At 40.9% G+C, this 20,242-nt stretch overlaps 1 protein-coding gene across 9 annotated transcripts in view; it reads left to right on the top strand.

Annotated features, from left to right (window-relative positions):
- The window catches only part of CFAP20DC (CFAP20 domain containing), a 209,889-nt gene that overhangs the window by 158,417 nt on the left and 31,230 nt on the right, over positions 1-20,242 (top strand). For 7 of the 9 annotated variants that reach the window (XR_007774955.1, XM_050957360.1, XM_050957359.1 and 4 more), the window contains exon 15: positions 17,879-17,970. The exons of 1 other annotated variant lie outside the window; for it this stretch is intronic. Coding sequence is in view for 7 of the 8 variants with exons in the window: in XM_050957360.1 (XP_050813317.1) it covers positions 17,879-17,970 (92 nt within the window). In the remaining variant the exon portion in view is untranslated. Of the gene's footprint in view, positions 1-12,455; positions 12,495-17,878; positions 17,971-20,242 lie in introns of those variants that run through there. One more of the 9 variants, XM_050957355.1, reaches the window with a different exon arrangement.

The raw sequence follows: 20,242 nt of genomic DNA, 5'->3' as shown, positions 1-20,242 counted from the left end.
AGATACTTTCAAATCTCGGTGGAGGGAAGCCTTTGTTCGTGTTTTTTGGGTTTTGCTTTGTTCTCTCTGGGTCCTGGAAGGGACTAGACGTGCAACCAGGTTTCTTGCCAGTCTCCCTGCTACAGTCTCTTATATATTCAGAATAGTGAGTAATTTAGTAAGAAAGGCGGTTATAGTCTGTTGATTGTTTCTGTATTTGCAAATGTGTAGTTTGCTGGAAGTATTTTAAATTGTATCTTGCTGAGGGGGAGGCTTCTTTCTAGTTTCTATAAGCTGACAGACCCTGTAACTTTTACCATCTAAATTACAGAGATAAACTTTTACCTTTTTTTCTTTCTTTTTAATAAAAGTTTTGCGTTTAAGACCTGTCTGATTTTTCCCCCTTGTTGAGGCTCAAGGGAATTGAGTCTGTACTTAACAGGGAGGGAGGGGAGAAGGGGGAATCCCTTTGTTTTAGATTCACGGAGCTTGAATCTGTTTTGCCTCCGGATGAGGGAGAAAGGGGAGGGGCGGGGAAGGGACATTCCTCCCTGTTTTAAGATTCAAGGAGTTTGAATCACAGTAATCTTCCAGGGTAACCCAGGGAGGGAAATCCTAGGAAAGGCAACGGTGAGGAAGGGGTTTACTTTCCTTGTGTTAAGATCCAGGGGGTCTGGGTCTTGGGGGTCCCCCGGCAAGGTTTTGGGGGGGCCCAGAGTTTACCAGGCACTCCAAGTCCTGGTTGGTGGCAGCTTATCAGATCTAAGCTGGTAATTAAGCTTAGGGGAATTCATGCTAGTACCCATATTTTGGACGCTAAGGTTCAGAATTGAGAATTATATTATGACAACACCTTATGATGACGTTTGGCCTCTGATCTACGATTGTTCCTTTACGATGTCTTCCCAGTCTCAATCTCACTGACTTCTGTAAAATTACAGGAAAACATATTGAGATCCAACCCACAGATTCAGACTGGGTTATCCCGGGCAGCTCTATCTGCTCCCTACAGAGTTGAGGGGGAGGATGTGTGTGGATCTGACAGGTGCTCTCCCAGTCAGGACACAGGGCCATGCTTTGTGTCTCAATAACATACATATTCACACAAACACCAGCCCCCGATTTACTTAATTCTAAGCTTGCTTCTTAGAATAACAAGACCAAGGCAGCAGCCTTTGAGGCTAATAGCAAACTTCCCTATCCCTTTAACTATGGCCCATTGCTATATTTAAAAAAATACTTATGTTCCTTCTTGGGATTAAGAACTTTAGAGATACTTCAACATATAACTGCTGCAGACCAATAAGGTCCAACTAACCTGTAAAATTACAGGAAACTGTATTGAGATCCAACCACAGATTCAGTCTGGGTTAACCCTGGCAGTTCTCTTTTCTCCCAGCTGGGCTGGATCTGACTGGAGCTCAACATGACTGACAGTTTTGTATCCCTGACAGCACTCATTATTGATTGGCCAGGAGCGTCCAGCTTCTAACTAAAGGCAGGAGGCTAGGGGGATGGGATGGGATGTACACAAGCAGGCGAGTCTGCCCTTAAAGAAGTCTTCCACATCAGCTTCAGAACAGCTACTGAGCATGGTTAACAACTTGCACTCCCTCTAGTGTGCTGAAATAGCAACTCCTTTGTATCCCTCTGTTGGGGAATGTTTCGATATCAGCTCAGAGCAAGTAGAAGCGGCAGCTGTGATTACAGCAAAAAATTATTGGCTGAACACCATGAAATAAGAAAAAGAAAAGGGGGCTACATCCGGACAGTTGAGAACGATCTAAATCCTCCTACGCAGGCAGGAGCTGTTGCAGAGAAGCAGGTAACAGAATATTTGACAAATGGATCTATGCTGTGTAGATTAGCGGGTGTGAATGATATCCAACGTAACATATTGAGACAATCAGCACAAGCAGTTTCTTTTTGAATAGTCATGGACCATTGAGGAGGCACCAAATGACTGGGGGAAAGTGTGGGGGGAAATGGTATTCATCAAATACAAAGAGAATGATCACGGCAGTTACTATCCAGTAAATTTAGCTTCTATCCCTAACCAAGTTAAGGAACAGATATGAAAAGAAAACCTCTAAAAGATAATGGCACTCAGAGCAATCAACAGAAAGGGCCAGAGCTAGACTCACTTTCCAGGGGTTCCACAGAGCCCAGCTCAGAAAGTCACCCTGGAATATTGGTACCGTCACACCAGCACCCCCAGACTGTGCTCCTCCGTGGGGTCCAGAACCTGCTAGCACAGTGAGCCTGGTTGGCTGGGAGGGCCAGGGCCAAGCCCACATGGAGATATGCTGAATTCCAAGCCTGAGCCAGGCAGTTTCCATAAGTGGGACTCCTGTGACGTGCTGGCTGGATTTTAAAGTTCTCCCAAAGAGGAAGGCAGTGACATTGCTGCCACTACCCTCACCTAGGAATGATATCTCCTTCTAGTGCAGAGGGCTGTGGATTGCCACCCACCTTGCATGCAGCTGATACTGCTTCATCCTCCATCAGCTTCATGTGGCATGGAAGGTTTTAAAGTTTTATAAAAAGAAACGCTAAATGAAGAGAAATATTGTACCAGGCTGTAAAACCTGGCACAGCTCTCAAGAAGGCACTGTGAGCCAAGCTGCAGGCACTGTATGGACAGACTTTTTGAAGTTTCTATAGACTCTTTTCAGAAAATCTGTTCTTTCCAAAAAAGAGCTGATTTTCTGTCATTTTTTTATTAAAGTTGAGAACAATTGCTATAAACACTGGCTCTCCCTGGGACTCACCAGTTATCACAACATTGGCGTGGTGCCACACCAGGCTCTTCTCAAGCCACTACTGAAATTTATGCTCTGAAGTTCAAGCAGCTGGTTTCCCAAGTAACTGCATAAACAAGCTAAGGCAGAACATAAATATTTCAGCACTTTAACAGGGCTTCCTGTAATAAGAAACCTGTTTTATACCTCAGTAATCTCATACAAAAGATGCACAGCCAGATTTTCAGTCAGGCTTCAGACTTTGCACCTGTCCAAAATAAATAAACAAATGTACCCACAATAAACTGTGGGCACAGATATTTACAGTTAGATGTCTACCTGCATTGGATTGTGGGCGCAGCATAAAAGGCCAGCACTTAAAATCTGACCTGTGCTATATGAGAGAGTTCTCTGGTGACCAGACAGCAAATGTGAAAAACGGGGACGAGGGTGGGGAGTAATAGGAGCCTAGATAAGAAAATGACCCAAAGATCGGGTCCCTATACAGTCGGGACATCTGGTCACCCTATCTCTGATCATATTATACCCTATTCCCAGATGATAATATCTGGTAACTACAGGTAAGGTGGCTGGTCCATATCAGTGAATTATGGGTATCGCTCGTTTAAAAAGCATGTATGTGAAAAACTAGAGCAAAAACTAGAATGTTAGAGAACCAGGAATGTAGGAGTGAGGGTTCCACTTCTCAAGCAAGGCAGTGAGATGCTCTCAGATAACTACCCCAACTTTCACTCTGCCCCAGTATGGACCAAACAATCACACTGACAGCTGAACACCTTAATCCCAATAAAACTGCAAGATTTAGGAAGTTTAATCCCCAAAATCCTAAACAGAATTTTCAGTCTCCCAAAGACCGTGCTTAGGCTGTTTGGGGAAGGCGAGGGAGCTGACAAATTTCCCTACACTAGTTGGGATCTCCTGGGGTTAATAAAGCTCCCATTGAGTGGGAGTGATTTTGAAGAGCTCTTCCATGCCCCTACTAAGGCTTGGGGGTGGGGTAAGGGCTCTGACCCCTAAAGATCCCAACAAGTCCAGCAGAGTCCACAGGAGGAATCGGAATGCCTTTTCTCTATGCTCCCACCTCCCCTCCCCTTTGCTTCACTGCTCTCCTTCCTGCTCCACGGCTCTTCCCGCTCAAATTCCATGTTCTCCCCAGCCTACCAATCCACCTTCCTGCAGACAGTTGCTATGGAAAGTAACTCTTTTGTAATTACTCTGTTGACTGGATAGTGTTCAGTCCTACCCTCCGATATGTGGGGATAAAGGCACAGTAACTGAGTGAGTAAAATAAGCAGTGGTTGCATTCAGTAGCACAGCACCCACAATGTGTTTCCTCTTTACTAGTACCTCTTGTGTTTATTTTGGCTTTGTTTGCCAACTGTTTAGAAAAAAGAAAAAAATGAAAACTGACCAAGTTTCTAAAACCCTTAAGAACTTATATTTACTAAAATACCTAACTGGAAATGGGTGATGCTATCCAGGCCAGCATTTTGTTTAGATTTCTATTTTATCTATAAAAAGTGTCCTTGCTGTGCTATGGTTGAAATTCTTTATAGCTTTGCCACTTGTGGTTGTGATATAAACATCCTTCTATCTATAACTGGCTGATAAGGGCCTGCAGTCTTTGACAAATGATTAATAGCCATTGACCTCAGTTCACATTGGTTCAGTATAGGCTGACTGACGCAATCTGTCCTGTCATCATAACCTACATGTATTACATTAGACTGATCACGATGTCATCATTTTTCTTTGCTTTAGAATCCCAAATATTTTTTTGCAACCAGTAAGCATGATGTTTTCTCTCTCTTTTGGTGAACGAATCTTTTCAAACAGAAACAGATAAAGTGTACAGATCAATAAATTACCAAACAGAGGTTACATTGTATATCAGTTTCAGTTGTTTAAAGTTATAATAAAATCTCCATTGATATGAAATTTGTACCATCCAGAATTATTTTTTGTTTCAATGACCTGCAAATCAGAACATATTAAGAGATTAACAACTTCAAAAGTTTAGAAAAAAGTTATGTGCTTCTTCTGGAACATAGCAGAACTAAAATCCTTAATTATTACTTAATCACAGCATATGATTTTCTAATTTTTGTTATGTCTGTCTACAGTGGGTAAGGTAATGAATCATAAAAATGGATAAGCTGCCTGCTGAATTCATTTTTTAGCTTAATTTCAACTTTGAGGCTCGGAGGCTCAAATAAATGTATGATGTTGAAATCTTAACTAGAGAAACTTTTAAAAGGAAACACACTTGCTCACTCCACCGTAAATTTAGTCAGATTCGGGGGGGCACTCCAGCTACCTGCAGAGGAAGAACAATCTAGTGATTAAATCCCACAGTAATGACAATCAGGAGATCTAGTTCTTCCCCTGACTCTGCCAGACTTCTTGTGTGAATTTGGATAAATCACTTTACCTGGAGGCCCTGGTTTCCTCATATGCAAGATGTGAACAATAAAAGTTACTTCACAGAGTTATGATGAAGCTAAATATATTTAATGGTTATAAGCCACTTGGAGATCCTCAAAAAGAAGTCACTTGAGTACAAAGTATTTATTATGGTTTATCTGATACATCCTATCAATAATGTTGTGGCATTGCCCTATGTTAACTGCAGTTTTGATTATACAACCCAATTTTTGAGTTTATAATTCAATACAAAAATGAATTCTGGCATGAACTGTTCCCACGCCATCACAGTAGCAGTAAGGTAGCTCAGAGATCAGCAGGTAAGTGGTTTTTACACGTATGTAAAATAAAGGAGGAAATCAGACTGATTGTACTCACCTAACACATCTTTCAGTGCATGACTCCTGCCCACCCTCTGTGTTTAACCTGACTACGTAAGCATGTGGCTTCTTCTCAGTTTCCTTTAACTAAATCTCTCTGTTACAGAGTTCTCTTCACAGGCATTCAGCATTTCCACAGGCATTCAGCATCTGCCCTTATCAGACAGTCTGAAATTGGTAATGGACATGCAAGATTCTGCTGCCTGGGTACAAACTCCATGTATTGTCTTGAAAGTAAAACTTAAGGGCTCATTAAGTGCTAAGATTGCAATTCAAGCACACTTGTTTGCCCCAGCAAATGAAAACCAAACAGACCAGTCCCTGTTGTGCACTCACTGTTGGTTTGTACCCTTAATCTTGCTGCATTGTTCAAACTTCCTTAAAATACAGTGCAGTCACAAAAGGATTGTACATATATATTTGCACTATAACAGAATTTCACCAGTCTACATGCTGCCGAATTCATACATAAACAATGGCTGTCTCACCCTCTTCCAAGCACAGATTTAATAGCAAAATAGCTCAAGGTTGAAAGTGTAAGTTAAAAAAATGAGTGCAGCAATACAATCAAAGAAGCATATTCATTTTTATGATTCATTACAAGAGCAAAGTCATACAACTTCATTGCTTTTACCAAACAGACAACGTTACATTATGAAGTATTATAAAACTACACTGCAGCCCTCAAAATTAGCAAACGGGGATAATGTATCACAGAATGTACTTTGCTTTTTCATTAGGCTTGTTCACTTACTCACTCATTCACAAAATTCAGTAATTTACAGTGAGTCTCCCAGTCGTTAATCTGAATTAGTGAAATTCTGCTGCACTTGTCAGGCCACAGTATGTGCCAAAGGTACCGTGACAATAAATGTGGGTTATATAGACCTCGCCTTATTAAAAACTACCTTAGAAAGTTTTGGTAATGCTGGAGAAACAGTTGGCTACCAAGGGCTTCTCAAGAACTTGGTGACCTACAGGTATAGAATATGTGAGCAAATCCTGGTGAAAAACACATGGCTTCCCATTGTCTGCGGCTATATACTCTCAGTATTCCACTTCCCCTCCTTCTCTGGAAGATTTGACCAAGATTTGTCAGGCTTCCCCAGCTGGAGTATTCAAAATTACTTTACTGTGGAATCCACCTTTTGCATACCATGTGCAGCGTAAGTATCATCTTTCAGTTTTGTCTCCTACACTCCAGAAAGCAAGTACGTGTATGTTGCTTCCTGCCTTCTCATACCTCTAAATAAGCCTGACCAATAGCATAGAAGATTAGGGTTGGAAGAGACCTCAGGAGGTATCTAGTCCAACCCCCTGCTCAGAGCAGGACCAACCCCAACTAAATCATCCCAGCCAGGGCTTTGTCAAACCTGACCTTAAAAACCTCTAAGGAAGGAGATTCCACCACCTCCCTAGGTAACCCATTCCAGGGCTTCACCACCCTCCTAGTGAAAAAGTTTTTCCTAATATCCAACCTAAACCTCCCCCACTGCAACTTGAGACCATTGCTCCTTGTTCTGTCACCTGGTACCACTGAGAACAGCCGAGATACATCCTCTTTGGAACCCCCCTTCAGGTAGTTGAAAGCAGCTATCAAATCCCCCTCACTCTTCTCTTCTGCAGACTAAATAATCTGCTAAATAATAAATAAGCAATCAGGTTGGTCAGGCATGACTTGCCCTTGGTGAATCCATGCTGACTGTTCCTGATCACCTTCCTCTCCTCCAAGTGCTTCAGAATTGATTCCTTGAGGACCTGCTCCATGATTTTTCCAGAGACAGAAGTGAGGCTGACCAGTCTGTAGTTCCCCAGATTCTCCTTCTTCCCTTTAACGATGGGCACTACATTTGACTTTTTCCAATCGTCTGGGTCCTCCCCCGATCACCAGCAGTTTTCAAAGATAATGGCCAATGGCTCTGCAATCATATTGGCCAACACCCTCAGGTGCATTACATCCAGCCCTATGGACTTGAGCATGTCCAGCTTTTCTAAGTAGTCCTTAGAACCATAGAATATCAGCGTTGGAAGGGACGTCAGGAGGTCATCTAGTCCAGTCCCCTGCTCAAAGCAGGACCAATTCCCAACTAAATCATCCCAGCCAGGGCTTTGTCAAGCCTGACCTTAAAAACCTCTAAGGAAGGAGATTCCACCACCTCCCTAGTAAACCATTCCAGTGCTTCACCACCCTCCTAGTGAAAAAGTTTTTCCAACCTTGACCCTGATTATGAGCAATATCCTGGATCCTTTGTGCTGCTCCAGTGGCTGACTGCCCTACTGAGGAAGACCCACTGCCTGAGGGAAATTTATCCAATAGTAAAGTACCCCTTGGGGCTGCTCAAGCTTGCACAAGGGGCTCACCTGGCTCCTGGCAGCCCGAGATCACAGGAGATCCAAAGGATGCATAAACCTGAGCTCAGCTACAGCCCAGAATCAGCACTCTTAACAATTTCTACCCCCTTTCCCTGCTCTTGCCTTTCTTCTAGCATCAGCCTCCTCTCTGTCCCTTCACTACCCACTGTCCATTGCTGCGGTGAGGCCTTTCTCCTGCGCAGCTCCTGTCTACTCTGAAACCTGTCTAGACATGCTTTTCTCTATCCCTCTGCTGCCATCCCATTGCTTCAGAACTGCAACTTGACATGTACCGTTGTCTGCCTTGCTGAGACCTCTTCAATTCTTCACCTCACTGCTATTTAGTACTTATGTCTGTGAAACATTTGGACACACAGTTGATCTGTCTGCAAGACACTGTCAAAGTGAAGCTGTACTTCATTGTTTCAGTAACTAGTTGTACCCTAAACAGCTTATTCTGATAGATTAGCCTCTTATTATGCCACTAAAACGGTGTGGAGGTTTAAGCTAGCTCAGTGTCAACACTCTGAGCTATATCTCCAGAGATCTACAGTAGGTTGAAGAGTGACCTCTGACTTCTCAAGGCATCGTTAAGTTCAGTCATGTCATCAAGTTGACACTCCTAGGTTCCACTGAGATCTGGCTGCTCGCAATACACAGGCATTTTTCTAGCAAAATAAGCCCATTGTTACCCTTGCAACATAAGAGTGTCCTGGGGGGTGTAGGGGTGGGATTAATGGGGTTTCTTTGAGACTCCATTGAAGCAGACTGCCAGGCAGCCAAGGCAGAGCAAGAATTCACTTACATCATGATCCTGAAGTTGTCTCCACACACACATAAGGGTCACCCACACAGAAACAGTTACAGGATTAGGGTCCTACATCCCTCTTTCCAGGATGGTATAAGTCTCATGTAACTTCCAAAGTTCACTTGCCTTTTAGAAAAGCTATTAATTTTTATAATTTTCTATTTTTTACAGCGCTAAATTACACATCTGCTCTGCTACACAAAAGAGTTTATTACTCAGGATTCCTTTGTAGTTATCCTATTGTTATTGAAAAAGCTTGCTACTTTTAAAAGCAGATTACACTGCATAAGCATAATTTTTGCCACACTGATAAAATTTACAGCTTCACTTTATACTGTTGTTATATCAAAATAAAACCAGGCCAGTGTAATTATATGCCAAAAGTCCAATGTTGTCTTGAATGTATTTGTTTAAATGATTCCTCTCACAGAGAAAGGAAAGTAATTTTCAGGTTTTGTTTTCAGCAGCACACCTGTTAACTAATTTGATTATATTAATGTTAAAGTTATTATTCCAGTGAGCTGTACTTGTCCATTGATTTTTAAAAGCCCCAGCTCCCTAGTCATCCATTAAGAATAAATGGGACGCAGTCTATGGCACAGGACGGCAGAATCCTGCTGGGGGTTGACTGTATGAGAGAAAGCAAATGATGGTAGCTGCAACAAGACCAGTTAGAAGGCATTTTAAGAATTGATGAAACATTAAAACGTCATTCTTAAAATGAAGGGTTTGCTTGTGTTCAGCCTTTTAGCTTTATAAACCCCCCACTAATTGACACTTTGTTAAATGTTTGGGCACTTGAACTAGCAGGCAAGTGAATGCAAGTGATGACAGTGGATAATTGATATGCTTTATTACCATCTATTTGACTGAGATTAAATGTGAATATGCAGGAATTTTGCCAAGTAACTGATTTCCCTTTAAAAAATTCCTTACTGCACGTTATACAGCCAATACACTGATAATCAAATGAATCAAAGTTAACAACGAAGAAAGGGCGTCATATTTTTAGTTAAATTATGTAATAAAACGTTGTTTTTCTCTGTTGGCATCATATATAATGCCAAAAGAGCAGCGAACACCAAGTCTGAAATCTAGCCAGCAATTCACCAGTATAATAAAATGGAATTTTAGTCTTCAAGTAAAATTGCAATTTAGCTCCTACTTAACTTAAAACATGATGGGAGTTGTGCATACTTTCTTAAGGAAGATCTGACCACCGAACAGCAAGATCTATTAATTATTAAATGATTATTAACCTGCAAGTCAGGTCTTTCCCTACTGTTTTCAGCCTAATGTAAATGAATATGCATGTGTTCTTTTTGCTTTTAATAAACTGCTAAAATATATCCATCAACAGCTGACACTGAAAGAAAATCCTCTTATTTAATAGGCTAGATTCTCAACTGCTGTAAGCCAACTGATGTCAGTGTACCTACGCCGATTTACAGCGTTTGCACCAGCTGAGATCTAGCTCCATGTGTAGAATTCATGCTTTTCTCTCTCTGGTCCTGATTCTACTTCCATGGAAGCCAATGGAAAGATACTTTAATAGGAGCCGAATTAGGATCTCCATGTACAATCTCACTTGTACATTTGTCGACCTCTTCTTTAATTAGTCAGTCATCAAAAATTAAATCAGTCAGGTTTAAAAATAAAATCTCTTTGCTGCCTTTAGGATTACTGAGCATTTAGTTGGGCATGTAACAGACTGACAATATCCTGAACAAACCTTATGGAATTTAGATAAACTTTATTGAATTAAATTAAACCTTATTGAATTAGTCTGAATACCTTTGGGGTCTATTTTGTTAAAAATGCAGTTGTGTATGTGTTATTGTGGCACTGTATGTACCTTCTCTTCCCTAGTAGAAGGGGGTATGCTAATTTGCTGCCTCCCTTATCAACACTTTGAAGCCACCTCCTGGAGAAATGTGCATATACTAATTCAAACTGGATTCTCCAGCGACCAACAGACAAAGAAAGGGTTTTGGATAAATAGCCTGGTTTTAAACTGTTGTGAGGCCTTTTCTTCCTGATCCAGCAAATAGACAGGACCCCTGGTCCATGGAGGGCCCCAGCCCTCGGGGTATAGTAAGGACTGGGGGCTTGTTCTGAGCTGAAGCTTTGATGAGCTCATGACCACAGCGGACCCCCCTGGGGGTGGAGGGTTGAAGCACTGATCCTACCATGTTAAGGTTGGGGTCCGTTCTGGTAAACTTGTCAATGTGTGTAGTTTCTTTTATTGTTTTTAATATGTTTTCTTTGTAGTACCTTTTACCTTAAGAATAAATTAGGCTTCAATAGGAAGCGCTATGTGGTAATTTACATCTGTAGCAATTACACCTGTTAACAGTCTCTAAAGAGAAAGCCAGCAGGTGTCCTTGGGCTACCTGTCTGTGCTGGGAATTAGACAGTAAAGTCAAGGAGCTTGCAGCCTGGAAATACCCCAGTCAGAAGGGAGAGGAACGCAGGTCTCCACCCAAGACAGGCAACAGCTGGGGATCTGGAAGCCCGAGATTGGGTGCCCTGTCTGGTCCACTGAGGGGAATTACAGGTGCAGTTGCCCTGATCTGAACTGTGACCGACTGGATTTGCTGAAGTGGTGGATAGCAGGAAAGAGGCAAGACCAAGAGCTTGTGACATTCTGTAAATTTGCTTGTGATTTTCTAAATCTTTGTGCTAGCAAAATAGAAAGTTCCAGTAAGGCATACAGTAAATAAAGATATTATGTATTAGAGATGGAATGAATCTGTCACTTTGACGGATTGTGAGGCAAAGAACAGATTAACAGATTACTCATAGTCAGAATGCAGCTCCCTGTGAAAAATGTGCAGGAAATGATAAGTGTTGGTTTGTGCTGATTTAATGATATTTTAAAACTACAATAACATTCTAGGAGAGTAATAAAATACAGCTCGTGCCTTGCATTTTTTAATCATCAACGTACTGCCAGTTTGACCTTAACATAATTGTGATATTTCTTTTTCAAATATATCTTTCAAGTCATACAAACTTGTATTGCAAAATAAACATTTGACATACCAACATATGTATTTTAGTCCTGTTTAAGCATTCTATTAAAAAGTGCACTTGAAAATCTTTTGTCTTGATTTGTGTGTATGAATATACTATGTATCTTTGTAGGTAATGCATCCTATTATTCTTCAGCACATTCTCTCTATTATCCATCGTAGAAATGTTGTTTTCTGACCTGGAGTTGAGAAAAAATGAACAGCTCTCTCAATTAGGAATTTGTTTATAAACACTACTGAATTTCTCATGGTTTTATGGCATTTTTGATTTAAGTAATTGTGAGAATGTTCAAAGAGCAAAACTGAAGTGTTTTTCGAGGCAGTAATGGACAGTTTAAGACTGGGGCTATGTCTTCACTACCTGCCATATTGGCGGGTAGCAATCGATTGCTCGGGGATCGATATATCGCATCTCATCTAGACATGATATATCGATCCCCGAACGCACTTATATCGATTTTGGAATTCCATCAACCCAAACGGAGTTGCGGAGTCGACATGGGGAGCTGCAGACATCGATCCCGCGCTGTGAGGACAGTGAGTAATTCGATCTTAGATACTTCGACTTCAGCTACGTTATTCACGTAGCTGAAGTTGTGTATCTGAGATCGATTTTCCCCCGTAGTGTAGACCAGCCCTAAGATGACTGCAGCATTATTACTGACATAGCTGATGACAGTAACTGACATTTGATTTCAACATTTTGTATCCCCAGAACAGATATAAGATGAACCACAAGTTACCTACATAGGACAAGCATCTTTTCTTGTTGTTCATTGTTAATGAACTTCAGAGCTCCTACAGTCACTGTAAAACCAGTTTTGAAGAGCACACATTTGTTATTTTAATGGAACTGTTACCATAAAACAAGATGACTTCTCCAGCTACATGTGCGTTATACATTACAATGTAAAGCCCCAGTCATCTAAATGCTTACACATGTGCTTAACATTATGCACGTGAGAAATCCTGAATGCTGCTAGACAGCTCTGCGCTAGCCCAAAGAATGCTTTGGAGTGGTGAGGAAAATGTATGTTTGAAGGTTTATTTTTGTTTAGATAATTATATTCCTCAGGTGATTAAATAAAGAACAATGGTGTTAGAATCCTGTGCAAAGTGTCTGCGTTTTGTGTTGGACCGTTGCATGTGCCCTTGGAGAGTTACCCTTTGGACCCAGAATGTTCACACAGCTGGAGTTCTGGGAGAGGCTGTGTTTAAGCTACAGGGGAGGGGGTCAGCACTGGTTCCTGGGGCTGGGCAGTGGGCAGCTCTCAGGAGGGGTTGCTAAACAGAGGGTGTACACCCCAAGTGTGTCTAAAGACCCAGGACAACAGCAGAGTCTAGTCTCAGTTCAGATTCTGGAGGTTTAAAACACAGGATCCAGCAGTTGTATCCCCTCACAGCAAGCAGTCTGGCGAGTGTCCAGGAGGGGGAGCTCCTCCAGATCTGTCTACATTGCGTGAAATAGGTACTTGTTGGAGCACACAAACAGAGTCGACATGGGACTGTTAACTTTACAAATCACACCCCCGTGTTGCCCTTTGCCACACCGTGCTGGCAAGCTCTAACGTTTCAAGAAGGAGCCTGCAGTGCTCCTGAATTCTGCTATTGCTAGCAATTTATTGTTAATGGTGACAATTGTGATATGCTACTGGTACTGTTACTGTCATTGGAAAAGGCTTTGTATCTATGCTAGTTAGAAAGTATTGGCACGGTTTCCCGAGCATACTTTACTGATCGTCACAATTTGTTGCAAAGATTAATTAAGTTTGTCACATAGCTATAACAGAAGCTGTTTACAGAAATACAAATGATTATGTTCATTTTTAAATGCTGCTCAACTATCTTGTGATTTTCAATATATTATAATTACTTCTTGAATATACAAGACAGATTTTCTGATGCAAATATTGGAGGAAAAAAGAAATGAGATGGTAAAATTGTATAGTGCGTGCTGTTACGTAGCTTGACATGAAAAATAAGTTACAGAATAACTGTAAGAATCTTAGTGCCAAAGTCAGTGCTAAACCTAACTTCGAATGTTTATGAAAACTGCCTCTTCTGGGCCTTTACATAATGTGACTCACAGTATCAAAGAGTGTACTGTTTAGCATTCAACTTTGTTATCAAGAAAGCCAGAGATAGGTCCTGGCATGCTGATTGTATTGATTACAGCTTGAGGTCTTGATAACATCATAAACAAAGGGTGTCTCTAATTAAGCAAAATGCTTGATTAGTTTTTCTGTTTTGAGGAGATAAACTGGCTTCTTTAAGAAATTCACCCTAAAATGATTCTTTCTTCAGTCAGTGTAAGAGGAAGGATAAATTAGACATGCAGCCCACACTCTACATTGCTAAGCAGTCTAATGACCAGTTATCTGCTGGACTTCTTATTTTATATAAAGATATCAAAAAGATTTCAACAAGGAACGTTATAAAATTGTAGCTCACTTGTACTCTCTCCCGCTCACACACACATTCTCTCTTAGGTGCTTCCTTGAAAGCTGGGCCCCAAGACGTTACAAGTTTCATGTGTGCCTAATGCCTGTCTTGACTGCTTGAGCAAAGCATCTGTCAGCATCTCCACTAGAAACCCACCTTTTAGAGGTTTATCCATCAATTAAAAATCTTTGCTTTCTTCTGAAAGTTGTCAGACAAGATCTTAGCACAGATATGAATTTTGTTTACCAATTTTGGAAAAGGTTGGGTTGGTCATGTGTGGAAATATGAGATCCGTTTTTAACATGCATTTGTTTGAATGGCTTCAACTTTAAAAGTAATATTTGGGCAACAAGAAGTCCATAATATTAAACTGAAAAGAAAAAAAATTAAAAGAGCCAAGATATTGCAGTTTAAAAATTGGCCATTGCACCAGCATGGTATTAATAGGCACCTGCTGGATGTATTGTCTTTCAGATGAGACACAGGCTAGTCCTCTCTCTCTGGATCTGACCCACTACTCTTCCTTAAAGGTTTTGTGGTGGGGGTTGCTGGTATAGGGTATTAACACGCATGTTCCAGCAAAACATTACATTTTATATTCTTTCAATTCCCCCTATAATTTCTCATGGAGCTTGTCTTCACTCAGAACACAATGATGTTTGAATGTGATGGTGAAGAGTCAAGTTAGCTGTCATGATGCTTGATCGTGACTGACCACACAGCATGAATCTGGTCAAATCTGAGATTAAACATCATGTCAGCTAATTATGATTAAACCGTGGTCCCAGCAGTAGCACAAAAACTCAGGAACTTGTGCTCAAGGTAGATAATACCAGAAATGCAAATTGCAGCAACGGAAGTGTTTTTACCTGTGACTCTGTGCGTTACAGTGCAGTCACTTGCCTCACTGGCATTCTGCGACACTTTGGACACTTAGGTAGAAATGGATACTCTTTAGGGTGTTTTGGAGAACGTGTGTGTGGAGAGTGGTAGAGAGAAACGGTCATGACCGTGGACTGGTCCTCATGGCCAGTGGCTGAGTGGTAGCGAGGACTAGTTGTGAAGGTGGTCATCTAGGTGCAAATACAAGGATGGTATAAAAGAACATTTCAAATTTTATTTTGTACATATTAAAATGATGGAAAATTCAATATCTCTCTCTCCTTAAATCCTCTATCGTACTTGGTGAAGTTCTGCCCCAGCAGTTGTGTTTTCTGAGGTGGAAAATTAGGTTTTTCATCTTGCCTGCAAAAGAGCAGGTGTATGTCCCCAGATTCACCCCAGACTGGTGTACATACCAGCAGCAGATGATGTGGAAGCAGTAACATGCACCAGCAGCACAAGAACCAACTGAGAGAAGGAAAGCAAAAGGCATATTTTAGCAGCCACAGCATCCAACTGAGCTCTGCCAGGTTTCTCTTTCAGAAACAAATCCTAGTCTGTGTTATCTCAGGTTGGCATGGATTTCCAGAAAGCACTATAAGCACCAGTATCGTACATATTTATTATGTGCCAGATCATGGGCCCCAAGCTGGCAGCAGAAAGTAGTGAAAAGCCAGCAAATCTGGCAGGCTTCCTTAGCATTCCCCTAACCCAGAGGAATCCTCCTTTTCCTGGCCTCCAGCATAGAGACGTGCCCAGGACATCCCTGTGTCTGGCTGCTAGAACAGCCCATGGGGAGCATGACCAATAATGTATTAGTTACAGCAGCCCTGAAATTGCTCTGACATATGCCAGAAACCCAACCAGTCGTAAGCCAGCCCCAGCATGAGGCAAACATAAGGGTGGCACCTTTAAAGGCACCTTTGTCCCTTCCCTCCCTCCCCCACCGCCTTCAGTTTTGCACTGAGCACAGCTTGACCCTGCAGGAGGGATCTAGGTTTATGTCTGGAAACGTGGCCTTAATCTAATAAAGTAGGATTGTTTACCAAGGGCCACATCTGGATTCCACGTTCAAATGTCAAGGCTTTTAATGCTTTTAAGGCTAGCTCATGCTTTATGTAGAAGTTTTGACAAATACCAGAGATCTGCAGTAAAAACTGATGGGCCGGTTTACTCCTAGCTGTTTTTCCATATTGAAACATGGCCCCCTAATGGTGTGCAGCAGCCGGTTTGATTCGCAGTGTAATGTGAAAGAACTGCCCTGGTAACCGGAGCATGCTGGTGCTGCAACTTCTGCCCAAATGCTGTTGGTGAAAAAGTCTGCAGCTCGGTCTGCAAACAAAAAACATATTTCCCTAAAGGTCTGTTTATTCTCCATTACCTGAAATATGATGCTGTCTGTCATACCACGTTCAACTGCAACAAATGGAGTGCAGTCTAGAAACAACTGGATTTTGTATGAACACATGATAACATGAAAGTCATTTCACAAAGCTTTAGAAAATACAAAGTGAAACAAAGGTATAAAAAGCAGGTCAAGTTAAATAAGGGATAAATTAGCCATCTGTGGATTATCTGGCCCAGACTCCCTTCTTAATTACAGAAGGCCCACCAAATCTTGTTCTTTACTGAAGCAAAACGCCACTGCAGCAGCTAGGTCCAGGAGGAGTCTTTCTCCATAGTCTTCTAATTCTATATATTCAGCCAGTAAAATGTGTTCTGAATTGAACTCTGCATTTCTTAGCTCTGTGGTAATTCTACAAAAAGGTATCCTAGTGAATGTATGAGTACGAATTACTGTTTGTACTGCAGTAGCACCGAGGGGCTTCAAGCCCATTGTGGTAAGCATGGGTCCAACACATAACAGAAAGCTGGGCCCTGCCCAGAAGAGCATAAGGTTTTACTGTGATTGTGCTACTACGCTGTCTTCTCTCTCCCTCTGCCATCATGGATTGTAGGTAATAAGACTTATGCTACTGTTGTATAATTTTCTCATTTATAGGGGTCTGGTACATGTTATTATTTTACTACACTGAGCATTCTTCTTCCCTATCACTTTTGTTGGATATATTCCGGAAATAACAATGCAGTAAATAAAAACAAATGTTCCTTTGAAAATCATGTGTAAATATGTGTATGTATATAATTATTCAAGTATATTCATAGAATGAACTAACTGTGTTGCAGTTTAATATAAACCTGCAATTTACTGCCATATAGGAATTTTTCTGTCTGCTATAATGAGAGAAACAAAATAAAACGTCGTTAGAAAATGCTCCATTAGCCAGAAAGTCCATGAGAAGTCTTTATAGATGTGTTGTTATGAATGTGTTTTAATGTGTATTTGTCTGTGATTATGAAATTCCATTATATAGCATGTTAACTGTGCTTATTTCATTAGTTTTGGTTTAGTACTTGGTGTTAGCAGTATCTCAAAAGGCAATGCACATAAAATGGGCAATTTTAAAATAGAAGTGGGTTTTCTTCTTGTTCAGATATTTTCTGTTATAGTTAAATGCCCGTATTCATGAATGTGTTTACTTGAAGGAAAATTACTTTGAGCTTTAGGGCTCACTGTAGAACTGCTTAGAGATTTCTACCTAGGAGATACTCGTTTTGCTGCTAAGCACACCTTAATTTTCAAACTTTTGAAGAGTACTGCTATTGAGTTTAATGAATGTGAAAAGCACATAATTTATTTTGTTTCACCAGACCAAAGATGTTTATGAAAAGTTTTAAACCTAATTGTGAGATTTAGGGAGGAACAAAACAACTTTGTTCAGAATGACTGACGTTTGGATTCATCTTTTTCAGGGACTGGTTAAACGTGTTCAGCCCCCCCATAATTCTTCCAAGCCAAGAGCTAGCAAAGCATATTGAATCTTCAGCAAGTCTAAATATTCCAGGTAGGAATTTATAAAGATGAGACAGTGAGGAGAATGTGTAATGATTTATGAATTGTAACAGAGAAGTATTGCTCAATATTGTTCTCACACTGCTGTTAAATGCTGACTTCTGCACGAAGTCAATGTGGTCATCTGGTTGCACTTCCATGGAGCTAGATTCTGGTCTGACCCTTTTAAGTCCTGTGATTCTTACTGTCGGCTCAGGCTGGTAGAGTCAGACAGGAAGCACTTTCTGACTCTGATAAGTGGAGAATTCATTTGCATAATGACTGTTATCTGCTAATCAAGAGCGGTATGGATTAGCTCTGGAAGGAAATGCGTCCTGTTCATTTTGAAAGAAGACGTTGGTGCTAGGGGAGAAGGAGTAGGAATGGAGAGTCCATGAAGGGGAGATGTGTAAATGTAAGGCTGTAGCCTTTACTCATGCAGGTAATCCCTATACACAAGAATAGCTCCATTGAATTAAATGGAACTACTCTGATGAGTAAGGATTGTTTATGTGAGTAAAGATTTCAGATCATGACCTAAATGAAAGCTTGCTGTGGCTCTTGAGCACTGTTGAACAATGTTGAGTCATCATCTAGAATGATAGCAGCACCCATATGTGACGGTTCTTTACTGGATGTAGGTCTGGTCCTAGACCAAACGGTGCTCCCAGCAAGAAGAGTCTTTGGTGCCCACCCTCAATTTGTTAAACTTTTGAATACCTTATTTGTAATGCTTTGGTTGCCTATGTTACGACTGTGATGCACAGTTTGCATGCATAATTTATCCCTGTCATAGGCTCTGTAAAATTTGCTCCTTGCTGCAAACTAGATTGCAGCTGAGCTTTTCACTTCCTATATTGAGCTCCTGAAGGCTTTTTCAGGGTCATCTTTTATTTTCTACAGGGGAAAACAGACAGTATGAGGGAGAGCAAAAGTCTGTGTTCCACAGTCGTAGAAAGTCATCCAACATTACATGTCAAGTATAGCAAAAGAAGTAGCAGTATTTCTTTTATATTGCGGCATAGACAGGGGTTTGACAGATACCTCTGGCGTCTCATTAAATATGTCCTTTATTAGTTGCTACTTACACTCTTCAAATCTTAAAACACAAGTACACTTTCACAATTACACAATAAAACAAGGTTCACAGTATCGCAACTGGGCTCTCACTTCGTTCTTATGCCTCACTGACTGACTAGCGATGCCCCGTCCCTTAGATACCCGCGAGGGTATGGCTGACAACATTCTAGGAGGTTTGAGGAAAATGTAGTGCTCAGAAAGCCTGGAAGGTTCCATGAGATTCTACAAAGGTCCAGAACATTCTAGAAGGTTAGTGAAAAATGAATCCACATAGGGAATACCTGAAACATGTTACTTCAAACATTCTATTTTCTCTTTTGTCGCTAACAACAAAAACAGCACTCCGAGCCTGGCATCCCTAAGTCTGGCCCTGGCTGGAGGATGACAAAGAATGTGTCCTGAAACAGGACAGTGAACAACAATAGAATTAAAATAAATACATCTCTTTCTACAAAGGTTCTTTTTTCTTTTCTGCTACCCTAGGAATAGAATAGGTTCCTACGTTTTTCACCAGGTACAGAGAATTCAGTGTGAGATCTCATAAATCTCAGCTGTGTATTTTGGCTGCCCAAGGGATGAACATGTCTCAGTGATTTACTGTCTAAAACAGATTATGCTCCTCAAATTGGGAATCTTTTCATAGGTGTACATTTGTAATTGCTTATGACAGCAAAATAGAACTCTGCTGTCAAGAGGGGACCTTGCTTTGAAGAATCGAATAATGTTATGTTAAGTGGCCTAAATAAACCAAAGAGAATGGGACAGTAATCCTTGAGTTAAAAGCGTGTTAGACATACATTTCTGATAGGGGCCTGAGATGGTTCTTGATGTCAGTATTACAGAATCCAACACTGGATGCAGTAACCCTAGAATTTCCATAAGGTTGAAAATTGAAAGATTTTAGTTCAGAAGTTGGCACTGAAGCAGATTTGCTAATTTGTTGTTTTTTCCTTATTATTCTCACTAGAATCTCTGACCGAGGTAATTTGTGAAATGCTCATAAATTAACTTGCTTTAATGATAAAATATCATGTGTGTGTGTCGATGGTAGTGTTGAAATGTACTTGTAGCCATCTTGAGTGGACAAACCCTTTACAGCTGCAAAAACAAGACAAAGTTTGACCTGTAAGTGGTAATTGGGTCTTTGCAGTACTTTGTGTGAAAGACATTATACAAAAATGTCCTATTCTGTAATAAACCTGTTA

The sequence above is a fragment of the Gopherus flavomarginatus genome, chromosome 6 (assembly GCF_025201925.1).
Source record: "Gopherus flavomarginatus isolate rGopFla2 chromosome 6, rGopFla2.mat.asm, whole genome shotgun sequence".
NCBI lineage: Eukaryota > Metazoa > Chordata > Testudines > Testudinidae > Gopherus > Gopherus flavomarginatus.
Note: the sequence above shows the minus strand (reverse complement) of the source record. Positions and strands in the feature narration are given on the sequence as shown.